Raw genomic sequence first — 22,538 nt, 5'->3', positions numbered from 1 at the left:
AATAAATGGTAAATTTGTGCCTGACTTTTATATAATGTAACACTTCTACAGTCATAGCAATGACTCTGGGAAGCCTAGTGAACCAATTGCTATATATTTACAACGACTCTTTTGATATATGGTATTTAAGCCAATATAATATTAAGTTTCCAATTCAATTTTCACTGTCAAGAGCTAAAGTCTTTAGATTAACAGTTTTTAATCAATAGAACCTTCAAGATCAGCAAGATGTCTAAAGTACTCCGGACCAAAAACAGTTCCAAACCATTATGCTGTCTTTTCCTTACATGGCGGCTCTAAGGGCTATACGTCTTTTTGCATATATCTCATGAACTCTTTTTTTTTTGGTCTAGCAGTTCAGTTACATTTATCTCTATACTCCGTTATAGATATATTTTAACAAAAGCAAGGAAAGAGACAAAGGTAAAGACAGTCAACCATATTATTTTTAATAATATTTTTAAAGACTAATAGGTTTTTATATTTTTTAAAAAAAAGAGACGAGAATATAAATATAATATCAAAGAAAAACAAGGGAAATTTTTATTGTTCAAAGCAAATGATTTTTGTGTACAAAGATTTTTACAAATTAAATACAAATTAAATTAAATTAAATAGAATATAAGATAGTCAAGTCCATGATAGTCCAGTCCAGCCCAGTCCAGTCCGGTTTTTTTTGAGAAATATTTCATTCGCTTTGCAAGTATATATGTAAAGAGGATTTTGCAGCTTATTGTAATAGAGAGTCTTGGTCCAATCCGGAGCGTCGCCTCGATCCAGAGCCAGGTTCCAATGCAGTGTTCCTTCAGTTTTGATTTGATTTGATTTGATTTGATTTGATTTGATTTGATTTGATTTGATTTGATTTGATTTGATTTGATTTGGTTTGATTTGATTTGATTTGATTTGAGTTGATTTGATTTGATTTGAGTTGATTTGAATTGTAAATGTGAGGTAAGCACCACAATAGAGTGAAGAACAGACTCCACTACCAAACACTGATTCCTTCTTGCGAATAAATCTGGCAAATTAACCATCTCCGGAACTATTACATACCAGGCACACGTACAATACCCACTTATACAATGTACTAACCATCATACAACAAGGATAAGAATTAAAAAAGATTTGAATAGTCAAATATAAACAATATTACCTTGTCTCTCTAATAAATAACACTCTCAAAGTATCTCAATATTTTGAAGAGTGGATACTTTGAGAGTGTTACTTATTAGAGAGACAAGGTAATATTGTTCATATCTGTTACCATTCAAACCCCTTGGAATTCAGATCCCTGTTGTATAATGGTTGGTTTCCACGGTATAAATGTGTAGTGCACGTGTGCCTGGTATGTAATAGTTCCGGAGATGGCTAACGTGCCAGGTTCATAGGCAAGATGGAACCAGTGGTTGGTAGTGGAGTCTGTTCTTCACTCTATTGTAGTGTGCGTGCCACAGCCAACAGGACTTAGGATGATGCCTGAGATTTGAATTTGCCATTGGAAGAAATAATTTTTGTTTGGAACTTGCATTGGACCCCTGCTTGGAAATTGGCTTGGCCTTGAGATTTGGAAGTATAACCCAGATTTTGAACTTGATAGAAATTATGCTTGTATGTATGTATGTTCTAGGACTAGTACTCTAGCAGTACGTGGACATTGTTTGGCCATTTGGAAAGGAATTGGACTTGGACATGGACTTGGACATGGACATAGAAATGGACCTTGACTTGACTATTTTGGATATTGTGCTAGTATATATAAATTTTGACTTGATAAAGATAATTATGAGTACAATTTTTTTTGAATTTTTTCCCTTGTTTTTCTTTTTTTTTTTGACTAGATATTTTGATTTGATTTTGGACTTTGTCCCTGATCTTGACCACATCTTGGTCCTGTGCTGTTGACCGGTTTGGCCTTTTCTTTGGCGCCCCTTGTTGGGCTTGTGGTAGGCCGGATTGGCCTCTGACCTGGCGCGCATCTTGGGCCTTTGCTGTTGGCCGGTTTGGCCTTTTCTCTGGTGCCCCTTGTTGGGCTTGTGGTGGGCCGGATTGGCTTTTGACCTGGCGCGCATCTTGGGCCTTTGCTGTTGACCGGTTTGGCCTTTTCTCTGGTGCCCCTTGTTGGGCTTGTGGTGGGTCGGATTGGCCTCTGACCTGGCGCGCATCTTGGGCCAGTGCTGTTGGCCGGTTTGGCCTTTTCTCTTGCGCCCCTTGTTGGGCTTCTGGTGAGCCGTATCGGCTTTTGACGACGTGCCCAAAAGGCATGCGATAGCCAACAATTTTGTGGCAGGAATGGAACCATTTTGTTCCGCCGTAGAGGCAAATTGATTGTTGATAGAAGCAACAGGAAGCAACAGACCCGCCAGTGGGATAAATGGCTCCTACCAGTGATATAAATGGACCCGCCAGTGGAAATAATAAATTGGCCAGAAAAATAAATGGTGCCAACAATGGAAGAAAAATGGGCAGTTGGCCGTAATATAAAAAGACCTATCTGCGGAAGATAATAGGTCCACTGGCGAGAGATAACAGGTCCACTGGTAGGAGGAAAGGGCCTACCAGTGGGAAGCAACAAACCCACTGGCAGAAAGACCCCACTGGCGGAAGCAACAGACTAACAAAAAAGCAACAAGCAACAGTACCTTTGAAATAACATAAACCGCCGTGGAAGGCATAATAAAGCAACAAGCAACGGGAGGTAACAAGCAACGGGAACTAACCAAAAAGATACCAGCCGCGCCCACCAGAAGAGAGGACAGAAAGCAACCAGTAATACATGGGAATACGGACAACGGGCTCACACGCTACACGCGCGCTTTGGGACTTGCTCGATAGACCATGGTTGACCCGTGGCTACTACTCCATCGGGTCCTTTTGGAAGAAAGAAAGAAAAAGAGAGAGCGGTCGGTCGCAAGAGTCCAAAATCGGTTCAACAAGCTCAACAAAATAATATTGCCAAGTCTTTATGAACGTCTTTTGAACTCTTACAGTCGCCAACTCCACAGGCTATGATTAATTAGTATTCAAAGTTTCATTGCGCGTAGAATGTAAATACATATACTTATCTTAAAATGCCTGGACTACCCATTCATGACAAGAAAGAAACTCATGGCTATCGGAAGACCATCTTGGCTTCTGTGTATTAACGATGACCGGCCGGACACAAACCCATGTATTACCAGAAGCCTTCCATCGACCCCTCCAGTAGACGCGGCTAGTACAAAGAAAAAGGAAAAAAAAGAAAACCAAAGTTTGCAAAAATTGCTCTATACTTATAGAAAAAAAGACAGGGAGATATTGAGACTGCTCTAGATTTGGTCTAACAAAATCTATTGAAAATGCTTATCAATGGCATGTTGTGCCAAGAATGAATGCACGCTGCATAGTGCTGATCAAGTTGGACATCTATTTTTGTGAGTCTACACATATTCTTCAAGGAAAAGACCTGATTATAACTGTATACACACAAGTTGAAAAAACAAAAACATATAAATTCTTTTAAAACATAACACTGGCCTTGCTTTTCCAACCCTCAAACTGGAGCTCATACTCTTGCTATATGTAGTGCTATGCTATAGTATTTTATAAAAGTATTCACCGTTTAATAAAGGCCAGGCCTTAGAAGATTGATAGATAAAGCAAAGCTGTTGTGATGTACATAATAGGGGGGGTTATGCAGACAATCAAAATAAATACATACTAGGCAACTAAAGAAAAAAATACAAATTTATGCATGCATATATTACAAGTTTCATAAATATATTTCTCACTCTCTTTGCTTCCTTTCAAAGATTATCAAATTACTCATAAAGCTACTGAATCAGACACATTAAGACAAGAAGTATTTGGTAAAGAATATAAAATTGTACAAAATATAAAAGAAATAGCTGTAGTTATCAAAAGAAATAATTTGAAGCATCTTGATAATGTGCTTCTGCTGATCAAAAAAAAAAGAAAAAGAAAAAGGAAATCCAAGAATACGCCTTGTAATTTGATCACCTGCATGTGAATTGATAAGCCCATTTATAAATAATATCTTTCTCTGAATTTTTTTTTTAAAATAAATTGTCGTGTATCTATAAACAAATTCTTTGATAGTTTATCTAGCAAAAATTGTAATAATACACACATTTATATATATATTTGTATCTATATGTAGCTCACACAATTCTCTTATAATCACACTTGTAGAATATGACCTATAGCTTATGGCTCATAAAATAGAATAAAATAAAATCTCAAAGCTAGTGCTTTAATATTGGGGTTCTTTTGCAAATACAAAGCCAAGTAGATATACATATAAGAATTACAATCCTTTATATAATATAAATTAATGACTTGATATACATTATGTGCTAGAGTGTTTTTTAATTGTATTTTTAATTTTATTGCGATTATCAGCACATATAATACGCAGTATCTACCAGGATATATTTTCAGTTACATTTTTCAAGTCAATCTGCCGTAATTTCTTGTATCATAACAATGGGTTTATATTTCTAAAATTTGGTAGGACTGGCAAAAGAAGGCATTTCTGTTGTTTCTCGTATATTGATTAGACTTTATATATGTAACTGTCTGTTTCAAGATAACCAAGACTGCAATTTGGTAAGCTATATCTAAAGGTCATAAAGGTAGATGCTATAACTTTTCATGGGCTTGACACAGCTTGATATGATAGTATTTCCTTAAAGAATACATATATTTTTTAATGATTTCTGAGGTGTATTTATCAGGATTGTAAGCTCCTTATTAGATCTGCACTATTATGCACCTGTACAAATCGGGTTGATTGAGTATAAAATAAAAATATCAAAACCGATTTACATCGGCGCACATCAAAGAGTAATTCCGAAAATATGCATACAAGTAGTATCATTACTTACGAACATTCTTTAAGCTAAAAGAGCGTTTGACTATCTAACGCTCACTTGCTCTTTATCTATATACTTTATTTAAAGCAAGAAAACTGTATTTAATATATCAAATATATAGCATTATTATTACTATTTCTTTGAAAATATTTTAACCATTGGGCTGGTCAAGAGAGATATACTGAGGTTCATAGAATTGAAGCATAAATTCAGATGACATGATAGTTCTTTCTATTTATTTACTTTATAATTTATGGACATCGTTTTTCAATTTATGCAAATAGATAGTCTTTTTGCATAACAATATATACTAGAAATAATCACAATCATATGAAATCTTCACAAATACTAATTTTTTGTAAACAAGGCATATATCTATTCTGTAGAAGAAATAGAGACTTCTAGCCAAATACTTTTATCAAAAGGTAGATACTATATATAATCTTTAGCTTAACAGAAAAGATTATTTAATACAATCAATATAATATAAAGCCTTCTTTTTTCTCTGAAGAGGTCTTTCTCAAAGAAAGTGTATGTTTGAGATAAAATAAATACTAAATCGTGCCATTAAGTACGCAAAGATTATCAAATTCTTGTAAACCAAATACAGATAAATAGAATTTGGCTTATCATGTATTCCTTATTTTCTAAAGAGAAAATCCCTTTTCACAAGAAAAACATTACAATATATTTTATGTGCTGATTTATGCCCTTTTACTTTCAAACATACAAGAGTATGATTAAGAGAAGTTCACAGTGATTTGAATATGTTCTTTCCAGACAGTAAGCTCTTTAATATATATATATATAATGTGTAAAAAGAAAATAATAATATCAATTTTTGTTAAAGGAATATGTCACTTTGTTTTGAAAATCTTTATGGCTTATCAAAGAGATAAAAAATAAACTAAAAACCATATGAATGCACTCCTTAGTTTCCGTGTAGATACCAATATATTGATTGGAATGCTTACGTGGAATTCTTGTCTGATAAGAAAAATAAAACTATAAAAGAAAGAGAAATCTCTTCGCGCTTGATTTTCTCCTTGTACCCATTTTTCATCGCTTGTTTTATACAATGCCACGCTTCACAGCTCTCACCAACCTTTCCTTTGCCGCTCCCAAGCGTGCTAAAGCCTCCCGCTACCAGCCATACCCTGCCCAGTCCGTCCGTCGCGCTCTTCGTGCGAGCGCAAAGAGCCCTCTTGGGGCGATTGGTGTCTCTTCTACCGGTGGGTTTGTTGCGACCCAAGTGACCTCTCCTGAGGTGTTTGGTGGGTCGGGTGAGACCCAAGGTAATTATTTCATACACTCTTTCAGGAAATTATTTGTGCAGAGATAAAAATCGTTTTGATGCACTAATAGTTTCTGGAAAAAGTGTATTTTATTTAATTTAATTTTGCACATCTCTAATGTTTTTCTTTTATATTGTATTATTCTATAGTAGTTCCTAGAGGAACTAAGCGTCCTTGTCCGAAGGACTTCACCTCCACGGCCCATATGGCCAAGCGCCTGGAGGTGGTCACCATTCGGGCGTTGAGAAGACCCGCTGGGAGGGGACCTCGTGGATTCCTGTTGTCCACGAGCCCTGCCCGGCGGGTGGCTCTTAAGAGGAGCCTGAGATTGGTCAGGCACGTAGTCTTTGAACTACAAATAAGAGGAGTGATCAGTATGACGGGTCAAATCAATGACCCTTTGCCCTCATACTGCAACATGCCTACCACGTCTGTTCTTGCTCCTGTCCCTGTCCCTGCTCCAGTGTCTGCTTCTGCTTCTGCTTCTGCTTCTGCTTCTGCTCCTGCTCCTGCTCCTGTAACCCCTCCCGTTCGTTCTCTCACCCGCTCCTCCTCACGAATTGTCACCAGTTCTTCATCTGGATTCTTCTCTACCTCACCATCTCCATCACCTTCTCCGTCACCTCCATCCTCTCGCTCTCCATCTCCTGAGCCAGAAACATCTCTCTCTGTGTTTCAAGCATTGTCATCATCAGAGACATCAGAATCATTAGAAACATCAGAGTCATCATCAGCAATTACTCCTGATAACACATACACCAAGGTGATGAACATTGCTGCAGATACAACACAAATTATTACGTCTAGTGTTGTATCTGTAGTAGGCGCTATTAAAAAGTTCTTCTCTTGGGAGTAAGACAAGATATAACCATAAAAAATGTTTTAATACTCATCAAAAACAACAGGAAGCAACAGATACTAATAAGCAACAGATACTAACAAGCAACAGCTACTAACAAGCAACGGGAACTAACCATACTAACATAAACATTAACCACTAAACCAAAACATTAACTACTCAAATTAAAAAACAAAACAAAAGACTACTAAACCTAACAATTAGCAAAGACAAAGTCAAAGCTAAAGTCAAGGTCAAATCCAAAGTCATGGCAAAATCCAAATCTGAAATTGAAACTGAAAAGGGAACCAGAAAAAGAGAGGATGGGGAAAAGTCAAAAGGAAATTAAAATTATTATAAATATATAGTATCCAAAACTTGTACTATTATCATTAGTAATATTATCATTATTACCATTAGTATTATCATTAATATCATTACTAGTATTATCATTAGTCTTATCATTATTCTCATTACCATTATTATCATTAGTACTATCATTAATATCATTACCAGTATTACCATTAGTCTTATCATTATTCTCATTACCATTATTACCATTAGTCTTATCATTAATATCATTACCAGTATTATCATTAATATCATTGTCATTGTCATTATCATTATCATTAGTATAGGGCTACATAGTTTCTGTGTAGCGCATAGACAGAGAATTCACTATGTATTAAAAGGTTTATTAAGCAACACATACACCTTTAGTGGTCAAAAGGTGTTTCGATCTCAGGTAAATTATAAAATTAAGAAAAAAAGAAATTATCAGTGTCGTCTTCTTGTTAATCGATCTCAGCATAAAATACCGTCTACGTCAGGAACCAGTCATTCTCCTTTATAATAAAAGCTGATGAGATTAAAGACAGATTGTAAAAATTTACTTTTTTTTTTTTCATTTTGCAAAAGATAGTCTGACCACATTTCTCGTATCAAGTCCTAACCAACACCCAAAAAACAACAACAAATGAACAAACAAAAGAAAGAAAGAATAAAAATACACCAGATACACAAATGAGAGACATCTTTTGTAGATTGAATAAAAGACTCCATGTATTTCCTATTAGAATCTGAGATTGGGATTAAAGGAAACAATGATTACAGTTTGTAAATTGTCAGCAATCAACTCTCTCAAGTATTTCGCATCGGTTTCTATTTTACAGTCCTCAAGCTAATTTTGACAACACACACGCATACGCACACGCAAAAAAAAGCTTACTACAATGACCCAAAGCTCATGTTAATTGGACAAATGGAGAATGAAGAACCACAATTGGGTCTGATGGATCAAGATGAAAATTCACAACTTGTCAAAAAAGTCGGCAAGACATATGAACAAAGGTATATAGCTCTAAAAATAAAGTCAAAGAAACGATATTGTTATACGTTCGAGTTGTCTTTGAACTGAAAAAGTTTTTACCGGCTATTTCCTAGGACCTTTGGTTTTTATTAAAGGTGCTGTGAATCAAGGCGAATATGTTAATACTTTGACACAGAATCTCATTCCTTGAATTATATCCTTTAAAAAATATCATTATAGGAGGTTCATATTTCAAGAAGATTGTTCTACCTATCATATAGAACCAGACACAAAAGTGGCAAAAAGACGACTATGTGACCAAGCCTTTTTAATTAACTGCTCTTCCCAAGGTCTAGGGAATAACCCCATTGAGCATAAATATTTAGAGGTACGATATATTGAAATTGGAAGGTTTATTTTAAAAGGGCCAATTATGGGTTAATAATCAAAAAGAGTAACAATACATATACAGCTATTTATCGATTTCTCATTATTTTATAAAAGCCACTAATGTCATGAAATAATCTAGAGAGAAAAGTATTTAATGACCTTGTCACATATTGAAAGCACTTCAATGGCGATCAAACGAGTAATAACAGCTTTCAGCGCTCATTTTACAGGATATCACTCATGCTCCTTGTGGTACAATATTAGGGGTTAGCATAGGTGGGGTTTTACATGGCCTTGTTTTGTAAGTATTTGGTTTTGCTTGGTTTCTGGATATTATCCTACGGTACGAAGATCGGATCTGATTGACAGGAACAAGGAAAACTGGCTATGCTTGTGATATGGTAAAGTGTATTGGATAATAGACTAGTGGAGTGTATATTGTCCGATAAGTTAGGATGAGGCTTCTGATATCAAATAATACTAGGAAAATCAAAGGGTTTTGTAGTGAAAGGTGAACGGTGTAAAAGTACCCGCACCATAAATATACTCAAGTTTGTCAAGGACTTGTGGATCATTTGATATTTTTATTTCTTTTTCTAAATAGAGGGAATTAGATCTTTTATATTATCAGGGGGAAGCATTGACTGAGACAAGTGCATGAGTCTGTTTTTAAAGTGTCTTGAATCCTTTGGTATTGGTAAGCAAAACGTCATGAACATATTATATTCAGTATAAGAGAAATGTGTATTATATTACACCAGTGCTTACACTACTTGGTACTGGAAAGAGATAACATATAATGGACTGTTGTGACATTTTTGGTGTATACAGGGTTTGTATTTACATCCTATAGAGCATTACGGGGATTATGATGCTCTTGAAATAAATCAAAATCTGGGAATCGTAAAAGAGATTTATATGAGAGCTCAAAGTGTTGATCTACAAGGTATGGTTGAATTATCTCGAAGTCCTTTTTAGAGAGAAGTTGTCTTTGGTAAGTGCGTGAAATATAGTGCATATAATATAATTAATAGATTAATGTAGTTATAAGAAACTTTAAACCAATATACTTCTCTTCAAAAAGATTAGCTTTATTATATATGGCTACAAGAAAAATAGGATGAATAAAAAGCTTTTAAAAAAAAAGAATTCTGCCTAGACATTTACCAAAATTGGGTTTGTGTGTAAAAGAGTGTTTATTGCTCTTTAATATATTTGATAATGCAGATGAGACGAGCTGTGCTAGTTTATGTAAAGAAGTGGCCCAGACGGCTAACAGAAAAAAAAGAATATATATCGATCTTCTCTAACAGCTTATTAGCTCAAATATTGGCAATTGACCGTTTTTCGTTTTGGAAAAAGAAAATATAAGTGATGTTTAAGGATGGTCTTTATTGCTTTCATCTTTCGATGTTTGTATAAATATTTTGATAATTAATAAAATATTATTTTCGGTAAGATATTACTAAGCTATTGCTAAGATGTCAGAATAAACTATGCTTCTTTGGATAATTAATAATAGATAAGAGAAAGAAATAGAAATATATTATATGCTTTGGTCAGTCAAAAATGTGAATATACACGCAATGTGTCAACTTTATAGAGCTACTCTCACTCACACAACCGACTCCATTACTTTCTCTTTATAAACACAAAAAATAACTATCCAGTATACACCAGTAGCACCTTCAGCTAGATGTTTCAATTCTTCTACCTATCAACTTTGGAACGACCCCCATGCACTCTTTCTTCAATTGGCTCAGATAAAATCGTTCAATACTGTGCTCCATCAGAGAGTATGGATCAAATAAGAAACTTATTTTACTTGGCTGCCTTTAAGTAAAACTACTCACGCATAATAGCTACACAAGCCAATGCCTATTCCTTTGTGCTTCCAAATTAAATTGATCCTTGGCTGCGGTTGTCTTTTTCCTTCTCTTACCTTTTTTATTATCTTTTCCATTCTTTTTGCATTAGCATTCGCAATTATCTGTACGCATGAAGTTTAAGCAACAAAAACTCGGCCATAATAATCTAATTCGATGGAAATTACGGCTATGCCTGTTCTTTTACGGTTACGTCTGGTACTATATGCAATATATTATATATATTTACTTTTTAGATATTAAAAGAGTATCTAATTGTATTTTGTAAATCAAGAATTTTAGCTTATCTATGCTTATTATATCATCTTTCTTTCTTTCTTCTTTCATATTAAATTTCTCATTTTTAATACGGTATATGAGAAATACAAGTAGAAAGTCCTTCAATATTGTTTAAAGCTGGTATCTGCGTACACTGTTCATATTATGACTGCTCACAGGATTTTACCCTTTTATCTTACTAGAACCTATAGATGCTATCAATACAAATTGCTCGCTTATCTTTGAAAAAGTCCATTTTTCTGATATGTAGCTTATTATTATAATTGAATAATAAAGGTACTTGCCATTCAACTAACCAGCAAAATTGGCTTGGCCAAAGTCTCCTATGAATGTTCCAAAGACTCAAGTCCACGTATTTACTAGACAAAAGAAAACAGTACTTAGATTCGAACATATTTTTTAGTGGTAAATAAAATAATATATATTTATTTGTGTAAAATACAGTTAGTAATACTAGCTATAGCAAATACAAGTACAAGATTTATAAACAATTTACATTGTCACAAAGAGAAGAATTATTGTTACATAAATATTATTCGGCTATACATACAATGTCTTTTCTTTTTCTATTAAAAAAAGAACAAAATATAACCATTTGTCTTTTATACGTGAGCAGAATAAAAACTACTTGTATACCCACTTGGCCTTGTATTTGCAAAAGAACCCCAATATTAAAGCACTAGCTTTGAGATTTTATTTTATTCTATTTTATGAGCCATAAGCTATAGGTCATATTCTACAAGTGTGATTATAAGAGAATTGTGTGAGCTACATATAGATACAAAGATATATATAAATGTGTGTATTATTACAATTTTTTGCTAGACAAACTATCAAAGAATTTGTTTGTAGATACACGACAATTTATTTAAAAAAAAATTCAGAGAAAGATATTATTTATAAATGGGCTTATCAATTCACATGCAGGTGATCAAATTACAAGGCGTATTCTTGGATTTCCTTTTTCTTTTTCTTTTTTTTTTGATCAGCAGAAGCACATTATCAAGATGCTTCAAATTATTTCTTTTGATAACTACAGCTATTTCTTTTATATTTTGTACAATTTTATATTCTTTACCAAATACTTCTTGTCTTAATATGTCTGATTCAGTAGCTTTATGAGTAATTTGATAATCTTTGAAAGGAAGCAAAGAGAGTGAGAAATATATTTATGAAACTTGTAATATATGCATGCATAAATTTGTATTTTTTTCTTTAGTTGCCTAGTATGTATTTATTTTGATTGTCTGCATAACCCCCCCTATTATGTACATCACAACAGCTTTGCTTTATCTATCAATCTTCTAAGGCCTGGCCTTTATTAAACGGTGAATACTTTTATAAAATACTATAGCATAGCACTACATATAGCAAGAGTATGAGCTCCAGTTTGAGGGTTGGAAAAGCAAGGCCAGTGTTATGTTTTAAAAGAATTTATATGTTTTTGTTTTTTCAACTTGTGTGTATACAGTTATAATCAGGTCTTTTCCTTGAAGAATATGTGTAGACTCACAAAAATAGATGTCCAACTTGATCAGCACTATGCAGCGTGCATTCATTCTTGGCACAACATGCCATTGATAAGCATTTTCAATAGATTTTGTTAGACCAAATCTAGAGCAGTCTCAATATCTCCCTGTCTTTTTTTCTATAAGTATAGAGCAATTTTTGCAAACTTTGGTTTTCTTTTTTTTCCTTTTTCTTTGTACTAGCCGCGTCTACTGGAGGGGTCGATGGAAGGCTTCTGGTAATACATGGGTTTGTGTCCGGCCGGTCATCGTTAATACACAGAAGCCAAGATGGTCTTCCGATAGCCATGAGTTTCTTTCTTGTCATGAATGGGTAGTCCAGGCATTTTAAGATAAGTATATGTATTTACATTCTACGCGCAATGAAACTTTGAATACTAATTAATCATAGCCTGTGGAGTTGGCGACTGTAAGAGTTCAAAAGACGTTCATAAAGACTTGGCAATATTATTTTGTTGAGCTTGTTGAACCGATTTTGGACTCTTGCGACCGACCGCTCTCTCTTTTTCTTTCTTTCTTCCAAAAGGACCCGATGGAGTAGTAGCCACGGGTCAACCATGGTCTATCGAGCAAGTCCCAAAGCGCGCGTGTAGCGTGTGAGCCCGTTGTCCGTATTCCCATGTATTACTGGTTGCTTTCTGTCCTCTCTTCTGGTGGGCGCGGCTGGTATCTTTTTGGTTAGTTCCCGTTGCTTGTTACCTCCCGTTGCTTGTTGCTTTATTATGCCTTCCACGGCGGTTTATGTTATTTCAAAGGTACTGCTGCTTGTTGCTTTTTTGTTAGTCTGTTGCTTCCGCCAGTGGGTTTGTTGCTTCCCACTGGTAGGCCCTTTCCTCCTACCAGTGGACCTGTTATCTCTCGCCAGTGGACCTATTATCTTCCGCAGATAGGTCTTTTTATATTACGGCCAACTGCCCATTTTTCTTCCATTGTTGGCACCATTTATTTTTCTGGCCAATTTATTATTTCCACTGGCGGGTCCATTTATATCACTGGTAGGAGCCATTTATCCCACTGGCGGGTCTGTTGCTTCCTGTTGCTTCTATCAACAATCAATTTGCCTCTACGGCGGAACAAAATGGTTCCATTCCTGCCACAAAATTGTTGGCTATCGCATGCCTTTTGGGCACGTCGTCAAAAGCCGATACGGCTCACCAGAAGCCCAACAAGGGGCGCAAGAGAAAAGGCCAAACCGGCCAACAGCAAAGGCCCAAGATGCGCGCCAGGCCAGAGGCCAATCCGGCCTACCACAAGCCCAACAAGGGGCGCCAAAGAAAAGGCCAAACCGGTCAACAGCAAAGGCCCAAGATGCGCGCCAGGTCAAAAGCCAATCCGGCTCACCAGAAGCCCAACAAGGGGCGCCAAAGAAAAGGCCAAACCGGTCAACAGCACAGGACCAAGATGTGGTCATGATCAGGGACAAAGTCCAAAATCAAATCAAAATATCTAGTCAAAAAAAAAAAAAGAAAAACAAGGGAAAAAATTCAAAAAAAAAGTGTACTCATAATTATCTTTATCAAGTCAAAATTTATATATACTAGCACAATATCCAAAATAGTCAAGTCAAGGTCCATTTCTATGTCCATGTCCAAGTCCATGTCCAAGTCCAATTCCTTTCCAAATGGCCAAACAATGTCCACGTACTGCTAGAGTACTAGTCCTAGAACATACATACATACAAGCATAATTTCTATCAAGTTCAAAATCTGGGTTATACTTCCAAATCTCAAGGCCAAGCCAATTTCCAAGCAGGGGTCCAATGCAAGTTCCAAACAAAAATTATTTCTTCCAATGGCAAATTCAAATCTCAGGCATCATCCTAAGTCCTGTTGGCTGTGGCACGCACACTACAATAGAGTGAAGAACAGACTCCACTACCAACCACTGGTTCCATCTTGCCTATGAACCTGGCACGTTAGCCATCTCCGGAACTATTACATACCAGGCACACGTGCACTACACATTTATACCGTGGAAACCAACCATTATACAACAGGGATCTGAATTCCAAGGGGTTTGAATGGTAACAGATATGAACAATATTACCTTGTCTCTCTAATAAGTAACACTCTCAAAGTATCCACTCTTCAAAATATTGAGATACTTTGAGAGTGTTATTTATTAGAGAGACAAGGTAATATTGTTTATATTTGACTATTCAAATCTTTTTTAATTCTTATCCTTGTTGTATGATGGTTAGTACATTGTATAAGTGGGTATTGTACGTGTGCCTGGTATGTAATAGTTCCGGAGATGGTTAATTTGCCAGATTTATTCGCAAGAAGGAATCAGTGTTTGGTAGTGGAGTCTGTTCTTCACTCTATTGTGGTGCTTACCTCACATTTACAATTCAAATCAACTCAAATCAAATCAAATCAACTCAAATCAAATCAAATCAAATCAAATCAAACCAAATCAAATCAAATCAAATCAAATCAAATCAAATCAAATCAAATCAAATCAAATCAAATCAAATCAAAACTGAAGGAACACTGCATTGGAACCTGGCTCTGGATCGAGGCGACGCTCCGGATTGGACCAAGACTCTCTATTACAATAAGCTGCAAAATCCTCTTTACATATATACTTGCAAAGCGAATGAAATATTTCTCAAAAAAAACCGGACTGGACTGGGCTGGACTGGACTATCATGGACTTGACTATCTTATATTCTATTTAATTTAATTTAATTTAATTTGTATTTAATTTGTAAAAATCTTTGTACACAAAAATCATTTACTTTGAACAATAAAATTTTCCCTTGTTTTTCTTTGATATTATATTTATATTCTTGTCTCTTTTTTTTTAAAAAATATAAAAACCTATTAGTCTTTAAAAATATTATTAAAAATAATATGGTTGACTGTCTTTACCTTTGTCTCTTTCCTTGCTTTTGTTAAAATATATCTATAACGGAGTATAGGGATAAATGTAACTGTTTTTGGTCTGGAGTACTTTAGACATCTTGCTGATCTTGAAGGTTCTATTGATTAAAAACTGTTAATCTAAAGATTTTAGCTCTTGACAGTGAAAATTGAATTGGAAACTTAATATTATATTGGCTTAAATACCATATATCAGAAGAGTCGTTGTAAATATATAGCAATTGGTTCACTAGGCTTCCCAGAGTCATTGCTATGACTGTAGAAGTGTTAGATTATATAAAATTCAGGCCCAAATTTACCGTTTATTTCATTTTCCAATAGCCAGTAGCCAATAATTTCCCTGCAGCTTTTTTCTTGCTAGAAAATAATGTCATTAACTATAATTCATAAAAATGACATGAATTATTACTATTTTTTCTTTAATAATATAGAGTTCTAAATTCATAAGTGAAAAAATCAAATCAATTTCTTAAAGTAGTTTACAGGTTAAATTTGGAAAGGCCTTATCAAAGACACCTTCCCACCACTCTCCTTCAATCAAACCCTCCATATTCTCCTTTACGTTATCACTACTAAATCCGTATTGGGTGCTAATTGGAAGTTTGTTTTTGATGGCTAACCCTTTCTTTGTGGAGTTGGGGCACAAAAAGCGTTCACTATAATAGAAAAACACAGCGTAACACTGCAATTATTTCTTGGTTACTCCTCTCTCCTCTCTTCTATCTGTCTCAGCTTTTTTTTGGACATTTTCTTATTTTCTCTATCTTATCTTCTCTCTCTCTCTCTCTCTCTCTCGTATCTGTTCAATTAAGTCCACTTCTATAGAATTTTAAAAACTGGGCGCAGATCAATAAAATGCTAAAAAAAATCGAAAAAGTCCACCCTTCAAAAAGTGATTTAATTTATATTATAAAAGATAACTGGGCTTATTATTACCCCAAACTTCATAAATTGTCAAAAAAAAATGAACTGCAATCATTAATATGTTTTGTATCTCTATCAGCAGAAACCCTGGGCATTCTTCTAGCCAAACCTTTTAATTCTGAAAAAAAAATCTTTACGGTTTTCAAGAATGGGCGATATAAGGGAAGGATAGGACACATGTGGTTTGTGCGGCTGTGTAAGTAATCTCTTATAAGTTTAGATGTATTTATGGCAACGTTGTTCATAATAAAGTAATTAGAGACGACAGTATTTCCATCTAACCTTGCTGCGAGTTGATTGCCAGACTGAAAAATAACTGTGTGTTTATACCCCCTACAACCATTCTCACCGTACCAGCTTTAACACTTTGATATAATGTTACTAGCATAGTTGTAATGTTCAATGTGCGTTTGGTTTTTTTGTAGGTGAATGTGGGATACCTCACATTTTTATTGATGAGACGTAGGGGTGAGGGGCTGCAAAATTAGCTTTAAGTGCTTAGGTAAGCTTTAAGCTAGCAGACAGGAAAATGCGTGATAAAATTGAAAAGAATATCTACGGTGTGGTATACACACCACAATTGAGTGAAGAACAGACCCCACAACCAAACACTGGTTCCTTCTTGCTAATGAACCTGGCAAGTTAACAATCTCCGGAACTGTTACACACCAGGCACACGTACACTACACACTCATACAGTGTAAACCAACCATTACACAACAGGGAATTGAATCACAGGGATTTTAATAGTAACAGATATAAACAATATTATTTTGTCTCTTTAATAAATAACACTCTCACAGTATCTACTTTTCCCATTATTGAGATACTAACCCAAAATCAATTCCGAATACCTCAATAGGAGCTGCTGCTATTGCTATTGCTACTGCTTGATGGTATTACGTTTCTTTTTCCAATTTAGATGGCCATGTTAGCCACAGTAGTACTGTATGCACTCAACACATCAAGCCCAGCAGTTATGTAGCTGGAGTCAGTTTCTTTTTATAAAAAAAGTATGTTAGCAAAGAAAAAAACAAGGGAATGCTATCCAAAAGGCTCCCATACTTACCATTTTTGCTTTCAATGTTGCAATAGTAGTCCAGATTGCCGATATAGTTTGCTTCCTAAAGAGAGAAAAATATTTTTTAGCCTAAGAAACGAGAATAAAATGTGGAGACTCACTTTATCTGCATTTCCGGCCGAATGATAGAGAGACTGTTTACAATTGCCTATGCCATAAATTAAAGGTCCCGGTGTCTGTATTGGGAGATTGGTCAATTGTTCACTGAGCAATTTGTTTTATTCTACCAGACCACAAATTGTGGCCTTTTTGCCGGCACGGAAGAAGTCTATCTGGTTCCTAAAAATACATAATATTCGTATAAAGACTTTTTTTTTGTGCTTTTCAAAAAAAAAAAAAAAGAGGCGGGTGGGGGTTACTTACCAGCTGGTGCTGTCAAACTCTGGGAATATGTAGGTGAAAGAAAGACAAAAACATGATACGCATAAGCAGGTCAATAAATAGTAAGATATCAAACAAGATTGCGTCACAATCTAATGACAACAACTCCTTATAGTCCTTTGGGATTAATCATTATTTCTTTGTTGTTAAGTCTATATTTAGGGCCACTAATTGAATATACAGTTTTTTTTTTCGTATGAGACAGGATCTTGTTATTAAGTTGCTTAAATACAGACTGTGGCTCTTAAAATAATGAAAGTTAGGTGCCTGGTGAGAGATTCATGAACACAAAATGTAGGGACAAAGTAGTAAAGCTAATGCGTACATTGAATATATTGTATTTCTTTGAGGACACACCATTTTGCCGTGAAGGATTGGAGGAAGATGCCAGTCTCCGGATATATAGTCAGAATTGATTAATCTAGTTAGACAGAAATATCATGCCCCACCAGGATACGTGGTTACCGTAAGATTACTGCAAAGTCTGACCCCGACCCAAAAAAATAATAATATGTATAGCCATTAAATTCCTTATTATGAGTGATGTCGCATACTTTCAGGCTGTCCATAAGATTTCCCCACAAAAAAAAAACTGATGTCTGCACATTTTGAGTAACACCATCGTACATTGAAAAATTGGGGATTAATTTTTTATTTTATTTCACACTCAAGAAAAAAAAAATTAAATAAATAAACAATAGGGGGGTTTCATTATCTCTTTGGATAGAAGTTCAGATTAGGAATCTTAAAGCGGATGTTTAAAATGCAAAATTATTGGCTTAGAAGAATCTGAGTAGAATTAAAATGTATAGATTTAATCTAAAAAAAAAAAAAGTTTTCGGATTGAAAATTGAGGATTGCTCATTTTAATGTCTTGAAATACTTTAAGCAAAAAGGCATCAATTTATTTGCCTCTCTTACATATTTCTACTTTATATACCAACTTTTATAAAAAAAAAATGCCCAATATAAGTGATAGAAAATAACTTTTTTGCTTATAATAAAATATCAGGTACAAGAATAAGACGATTAATTAAAAGTGGAGACTCAATAATTTCCATTTTATATTCACTTTAATTGGCTATATATTTAACATACGCTATCCGAATCTTTACCTGATTTTTTATCTGAAAAGATAATGCAACCCCTTAATAGGGTGTTTAAAACTTAGATCTTGAAGGATTCAAGGTTTAGATCTTTCTATCAACAAACTTAAAAACCAAGTCATCTTCTTAAAAGGATTTATAGGCTATTGAAATATCTGTAAAGAATAGGGAGTTTCAAGAGTTTTTTAAGCTTTTAAATTTTAGCTTTGAGTTTTAAAGTAGTAATCAATAATACGCAATAGTTACTAAGTGTTTTTGAGTACCCTAAACGCTTCTTTCAATTCTGTTAGGCATTGTAATGATAGGATATAAGTTTCAAAATAGTATTGAAAGAGGCAAAAAAAAAAATCAAATTTAAGCAAGGATGTATTAAAAGTTTAAAACTCTTGAACGGTTTTGTTCGAGAGCTTTAATCTTTTTTTTTTTTTAATGGCTATAAATTAAGCTTGAGTTTATATTTGAAAAATGATTGGCTGAAATTAAATTTAAAAGCTTGAATGACTGTTGAAATTCCCTAATATGAATATAAATACTGATCTTCGAGACTTTTTCTTTTATTCCTGTACATAAAAGATAGCAGTTTTATACGGTTTGGTATCAAAAAAAATTAATTCTTTTGTGCGCTAAGCAGTGTGGAAACTCTTACATTAAATAGTTATTGCGTGGAAGAGAAGATGCTCCAATTGAATAATTGCCTAATTGTATCAAGTATTCTATGGACGCCTCTCTTTAAATATTTCAATAACAAACCTTTATAAGCATTTTGACGTTTAACTAGAAATTAGACAACCTATTCGCAAAAGGTGGTTAATATATACATACATATATATATATTCAAAAAGCTAGGCAAATTAGTCTCGCATAAGTGCGTAATTTTTCTTAAAAAAAATGATAAATTGAGAGCGGAAGCACAGTATAGATAAATTCAAGTTATGTTTTAGTGTTCTTGATCATTTTAAAGCACTAGTTTGTTTTTCTTTCCTCCTTTTAATTTAAAAATTAACAACAACAACAAAAACAGTGAGGGATTTGGTTTTATTTCCTCTTCATGTTAATTTGTAATTAAATCACTGGTCAGTAGTACTATATTAGGAAGAAGTGATTATATATATAGAGATATATTTGCATATGTATATAAAAGTCCATTTATTAACTAAATATGGTAGGAAGTTGTTAGTTATTTATTTATTTTAATTCTCAAAACTAAAGATTGAAGGATTTTATTCTGTAGATTATTAATATGGTAGTGACGATAATAACAGGATGCTTAGAGTGGGATCGATGCACGTGGAGCTGGTACCATTGATACTCTTTAAATATATATTTTTTTTCCATATACTATACACACTATAGACACAAACCACCTGATTATCTTGACTTTATTTTTTCTTATCAGATTCAAAGAGAAATAACAACTGTTCTATAGGCAAGTATATGTATACACACACATTTAAAGATTGTAGATGATCTCCTCCTCATTTGGATACCTATTATTTACAAGCCACGATATTTTATTGTTGATCTTTAGATTATTGTGAGTATTATATCAGATACAAAAGTCAAGAAGAAAGAAAGAAAATAGGCTTATTGGGTAACGTCCATAGCAAAGGAACTTCTTGCTGTAAATCCCAGCAAAAGAATAAAAACAAATAATAGTAGCTGAAATATTTTGTGTCGTTTAAAAACTTTTTTGGAGAATCATAATCACAATTTGAGATTTGAGATTCGAGATTTTTTAGCCAAACTTGCCTTACTCCAACTACGCTCATCTCACTTTAATCGAATTCAATTCAACTTGGCTCAATTCATTTACCTCAAAAAAAGAATCACTTTTGTGTTGGTGTGCGACTGAATTTGGTTTCCCTCTCGTTTTTTTTTCTATTCCAAAAATAAATAAATCGTACCATTCCTATTTGTAAATTTCTGATCTGGACAAACGAACAAACAAAAATGATTATAATGATAATGAGACCAATAAAGCGCCACCTTTTTTTTTTTTTTACACTTTTTCCTTTAAAAAAATAAAAAAATAAAATTAATAAATTATCTGATTACAATAGACACTAGTATTAATATATCTCATTCGAATCACAGATCAATTGAATTGATTATCAATTGAAATCCATTGAACCAAAATTATGAAAAGACTTTTTGTTGTTGAATTTTGTTCTAATAAATGAATGAATGAATGAATGAATGAATGAATGTTGTGGAATTTGATATTTTGATTTCAATTGGGATTTCAATTTCGATTTTGATTTCAATTTCGATTTTGATTTCAATTTCGATTGGGATTGGGATTGGGATTCTGGTTATTTTGTATTGGGTGGGGGTGGACAAAGGCTTTCTTTTTTCTTTTTGGTGGTGGGGGGGCGTTGAAAGATTCTAATCCGAGTCTGTGAGCAGTAAGAGATTAAATAGTTTGGTAGTAAGGAGGGAGTCAGGATAGACATTCATTAACAAAACAAGAATATCATTAATAGTAATAATAGCAGCAGAGAATCCTGTGGATCTTTGTACTTTTTATTTTATTTTTATTTTTTCTATATTTATATCTACATATGTTATTTGTTACTAGTGTGAATGAATGAATTAAGTAAGAAATCGAAGCATTTGAGTGGTTCGATTGTCAAAAGGGGGTGACATATTTATATATATTAGTGGAAGTTGAGTTGAGTTGAGTTCAATTTAGATTATTATTATTTTGGTCGGTAATCAGTCAATCCGTTCCGGCCGTTACTCTGTGCTGTGCTGTGTTGCGTTGATTTTCTTTATTTCTCTCTTTTTGTATGTATTTATGTATTTATACATGCATGTCAATTGAAACACGTTATCAAAAGGCACATTTCTCTTTTGTTTCAATCAAATATTGTATCTATTGTACCTCCTTATAATTACCATTATGTTTTCTAAATGAAAACCTGCAAACAAATTTGTATATAGTTTTGGATACAAGGTCAATGTTATTATATTGAGCTATATTGTTTCTTGTTATATCAGCTCATATAACACATATACAGCTAATAAATATACCGCAAGTCTTGATGATGATGTTAATGATGATGATGATGATGATGATGATGATGATGATGATTTGAATCTTTAATAGATGATTAGTAATAAAAATAGAAACACCAGAGCATGAAAAATTATTTTTTTTTATTTTATTTTATATAAATATGTTTCAAAATTAAATTAAATTAAATTGAAACATATTTATTTATATAAGAATATTTTAAATATTTGTTTCATTCACAGCTTTTTTGAATAAAAAAGTAAAGAAGTGCAGTACAGTACAGTGCAGTGTAGTGCAGTGTAGTGCAGCATAGTATATTATAGAGTATAGTGAATATATATATAAAAATGCATGTATGTATGTATATTTTTATGTACACGTTCTGAGAGCCAAAATAATAGATTGTATATAAAATATACTCTTCAGACACGCACCTTATAACATATACACAAATACATGATATTTACATATGTAGCATATATATATATATATATATTATATATATTATATATATAAAAATTTGATTCAAAAATATACAGACAATGTGCATATAATGTATGTATCTTATAAGAAAATATCTTCTTATATTGTGTGTAGCGTGTTGTGCGTAGTGTGTACAAAGGGAGTTTTTCTCTTTCTCTCTTTTAACCAAAGAAGGGGGGCGGACATCCAAAAGAAGAAAAAGAAGAAGGAAAAAAAAACGAAACCAGTCGATTTTTTTTTTGTCCTTTTTTTTTTTCCTTTT

The 22,538-nt window shown here is 33.8% G+C and overlaps 7 protein-coding genes across 7 annotated transcripts; 3 read left to right on the top strand and 4 right to left on the bottom strand.

The window, feature by feature from the left end:
* Positions 1 to 605: 605 nt before the first annotated feature.
* Positions 606 to 1,037, bottom strand: PHYBLDRAFT_105123 (hypothetical protein; the record flags this gene model as incomplete). The annotated part of the gene is made up of 1 exon (XM_018427885.1): positions 606 to 1,037. The coding sequence occupies one exon, from the start codon at positions 1,035 to 1,037 to the stop codon at positions 606 to 608; it is 432 nt and encodes a 143-aa protein (XP_018299522.1).
* A 334-nt stretch (positions 1,038 to 1,371) lies between these two features.
* PHYBLDRAFT_139028 (hypothetical protein) lies at positions 1,372 to 5,094 on the bottom strand (the record flags this gene model as incomplete). Its single annotated transcript, XM_018430139.1, has 8 exons — positions 1,372 to 1,434; positions 1,651 to 1,732; positions 1,864 to 2,381; positions 2,450 to 2,614; positions 2,721 to 2,804; positions 2,989 to 3,006; positions 3,085 to 3,214; positions 5,057 to 5,094. 8 exons carry the CDS (start codon positions 5,092 to 5,094, stop codon positions 1,372 to 1,374), a joined length of 1,098 nt encoding a protein of 365 aa, XP_018299521.1.
* An 858-nt stretch (positions 5,095 to 5,952) lies between these two features.
* PHYBLDRAFT_139027 (hypothetical protein) lies at positions 5,953 to 7,025 on the top strand (the record flags this gene model as incomplete). The annotated part of the gene is made up of 2 exons (XM_018430138.1): positions 5,953 to 6,169; positions 6,319 to 7,025. The coding sequence occupies 2 exons, from the start codon at positions 5,953 to 5,955 to the stop codon at positions 7,023 to 7,025; spliced, it is 924 nt and encodes a 307-aa protein (XP_018299520.1).
* A 969-nt stretch (positions 7,026 to 7,994) lies between these two features.
* Positions 7,995 to 13,813, top strand: PHYBLDRAFT_178945 (hypothetical protein; the record flags this gene model as incomplete). The annotated part of the gene is made up of 6 exons (XM_018438063.1): positions 7,995 to 8,357; positions 12,584 to 12,713; positions 12,792 to 12,809; positions 12,945 to 13,066; positions 13,184 to 13,331; positions 13,400 to 13,813. The coding sequence occupies exons 1-6, from the start codon at positions 8,254 to 8,256 to the stop codon at positions 13,811 to 13,813; spliced, it is 936 nt and encodes a 311-aa protein (XP_018299519.1). The 5' UTR covers positions 7,995 to 8,253.
* A 950-nt stretch (positions 13,814 to 14,763) lies between these two features.
* PHYBLDRAFT_105618 (hypothetical protein) lies at positions 14,764 to 15,060 on the top strand (the record flags this gene model as incomplete). The annotated part of the gene is made up of 1 exon (XM_018427909.1): positions 14,764 to 15,060. A coding segment is annotated over one exon (297 nt), but the record flags the coding sequence as incomplete, so codon positions are not given.
* A 323-nt stretch (positions 15,061 to 15,383) lies between these two features.
* Positions 15,384 to 16,597, bottom strand: PHYBLDRAFT_72612 (hypothetical protein; the record flags this gene model as incomplete). The annotated part of the gene is made up of 3 exons (XM_018442684.1): positions 15,384 to 15,541; positions 15,769 to 15,906; positions 16,492 to 16,597. 3 exons carry the CDS (start codon positions 16,595 to 16,597, stop codon positions 15,384 to 15,386), a joined length of 402 nt encoding a protein of 133 aa, XP_018299517.1.
* Positions 16,598 to 17,127: 530 nt separating this feature from the next.
* PHYBLDRAFT_162084 (hypothetical protein) lies at positions 17,128 to 18,300 on the bottom strand (the record flags this gene model as incomplete). Its single annotated transcript, XM_018434560.1, has 6 exons — positions 17,128 to 17,207; positions 17,279 to 17,333; positions 17,392 to 17,466; positions 17,518 to 17,569; positions 17,997 to 18,092; positions 18,137 to 18,300. The coding sequence occupies 6 exons, from the start codon at positions 18,298 to 18,300 to the stop codon at positions 17,128 to 17,130; spliced, it is 522 nt and encodes a 173-aa protein (XP_018299516.1).
* Positions 18,301 to 22,538: the final 4,238 nt, after the last annotated feature.

This window comes from Phycomyces blakesleeanus (assembly GCF_001638985.1).
Source record: "Phycomyces blakesleeanus NRRL 1555(-) unplaced genomic scaffold PHYBLscaffold_1, whole genome shotgun sequence".
NCBI lineage: Eukaryota > Fungi > Mucoromycota > Mucoromycetes > Mucorales > Phycomycetaceae > Phycomyces > Phycomyces blakesleeanus.
Note: the sequence above shows the minus strand (reverse complement) of the source record. Positions and strands in the feature narration are given on the sequence as shown.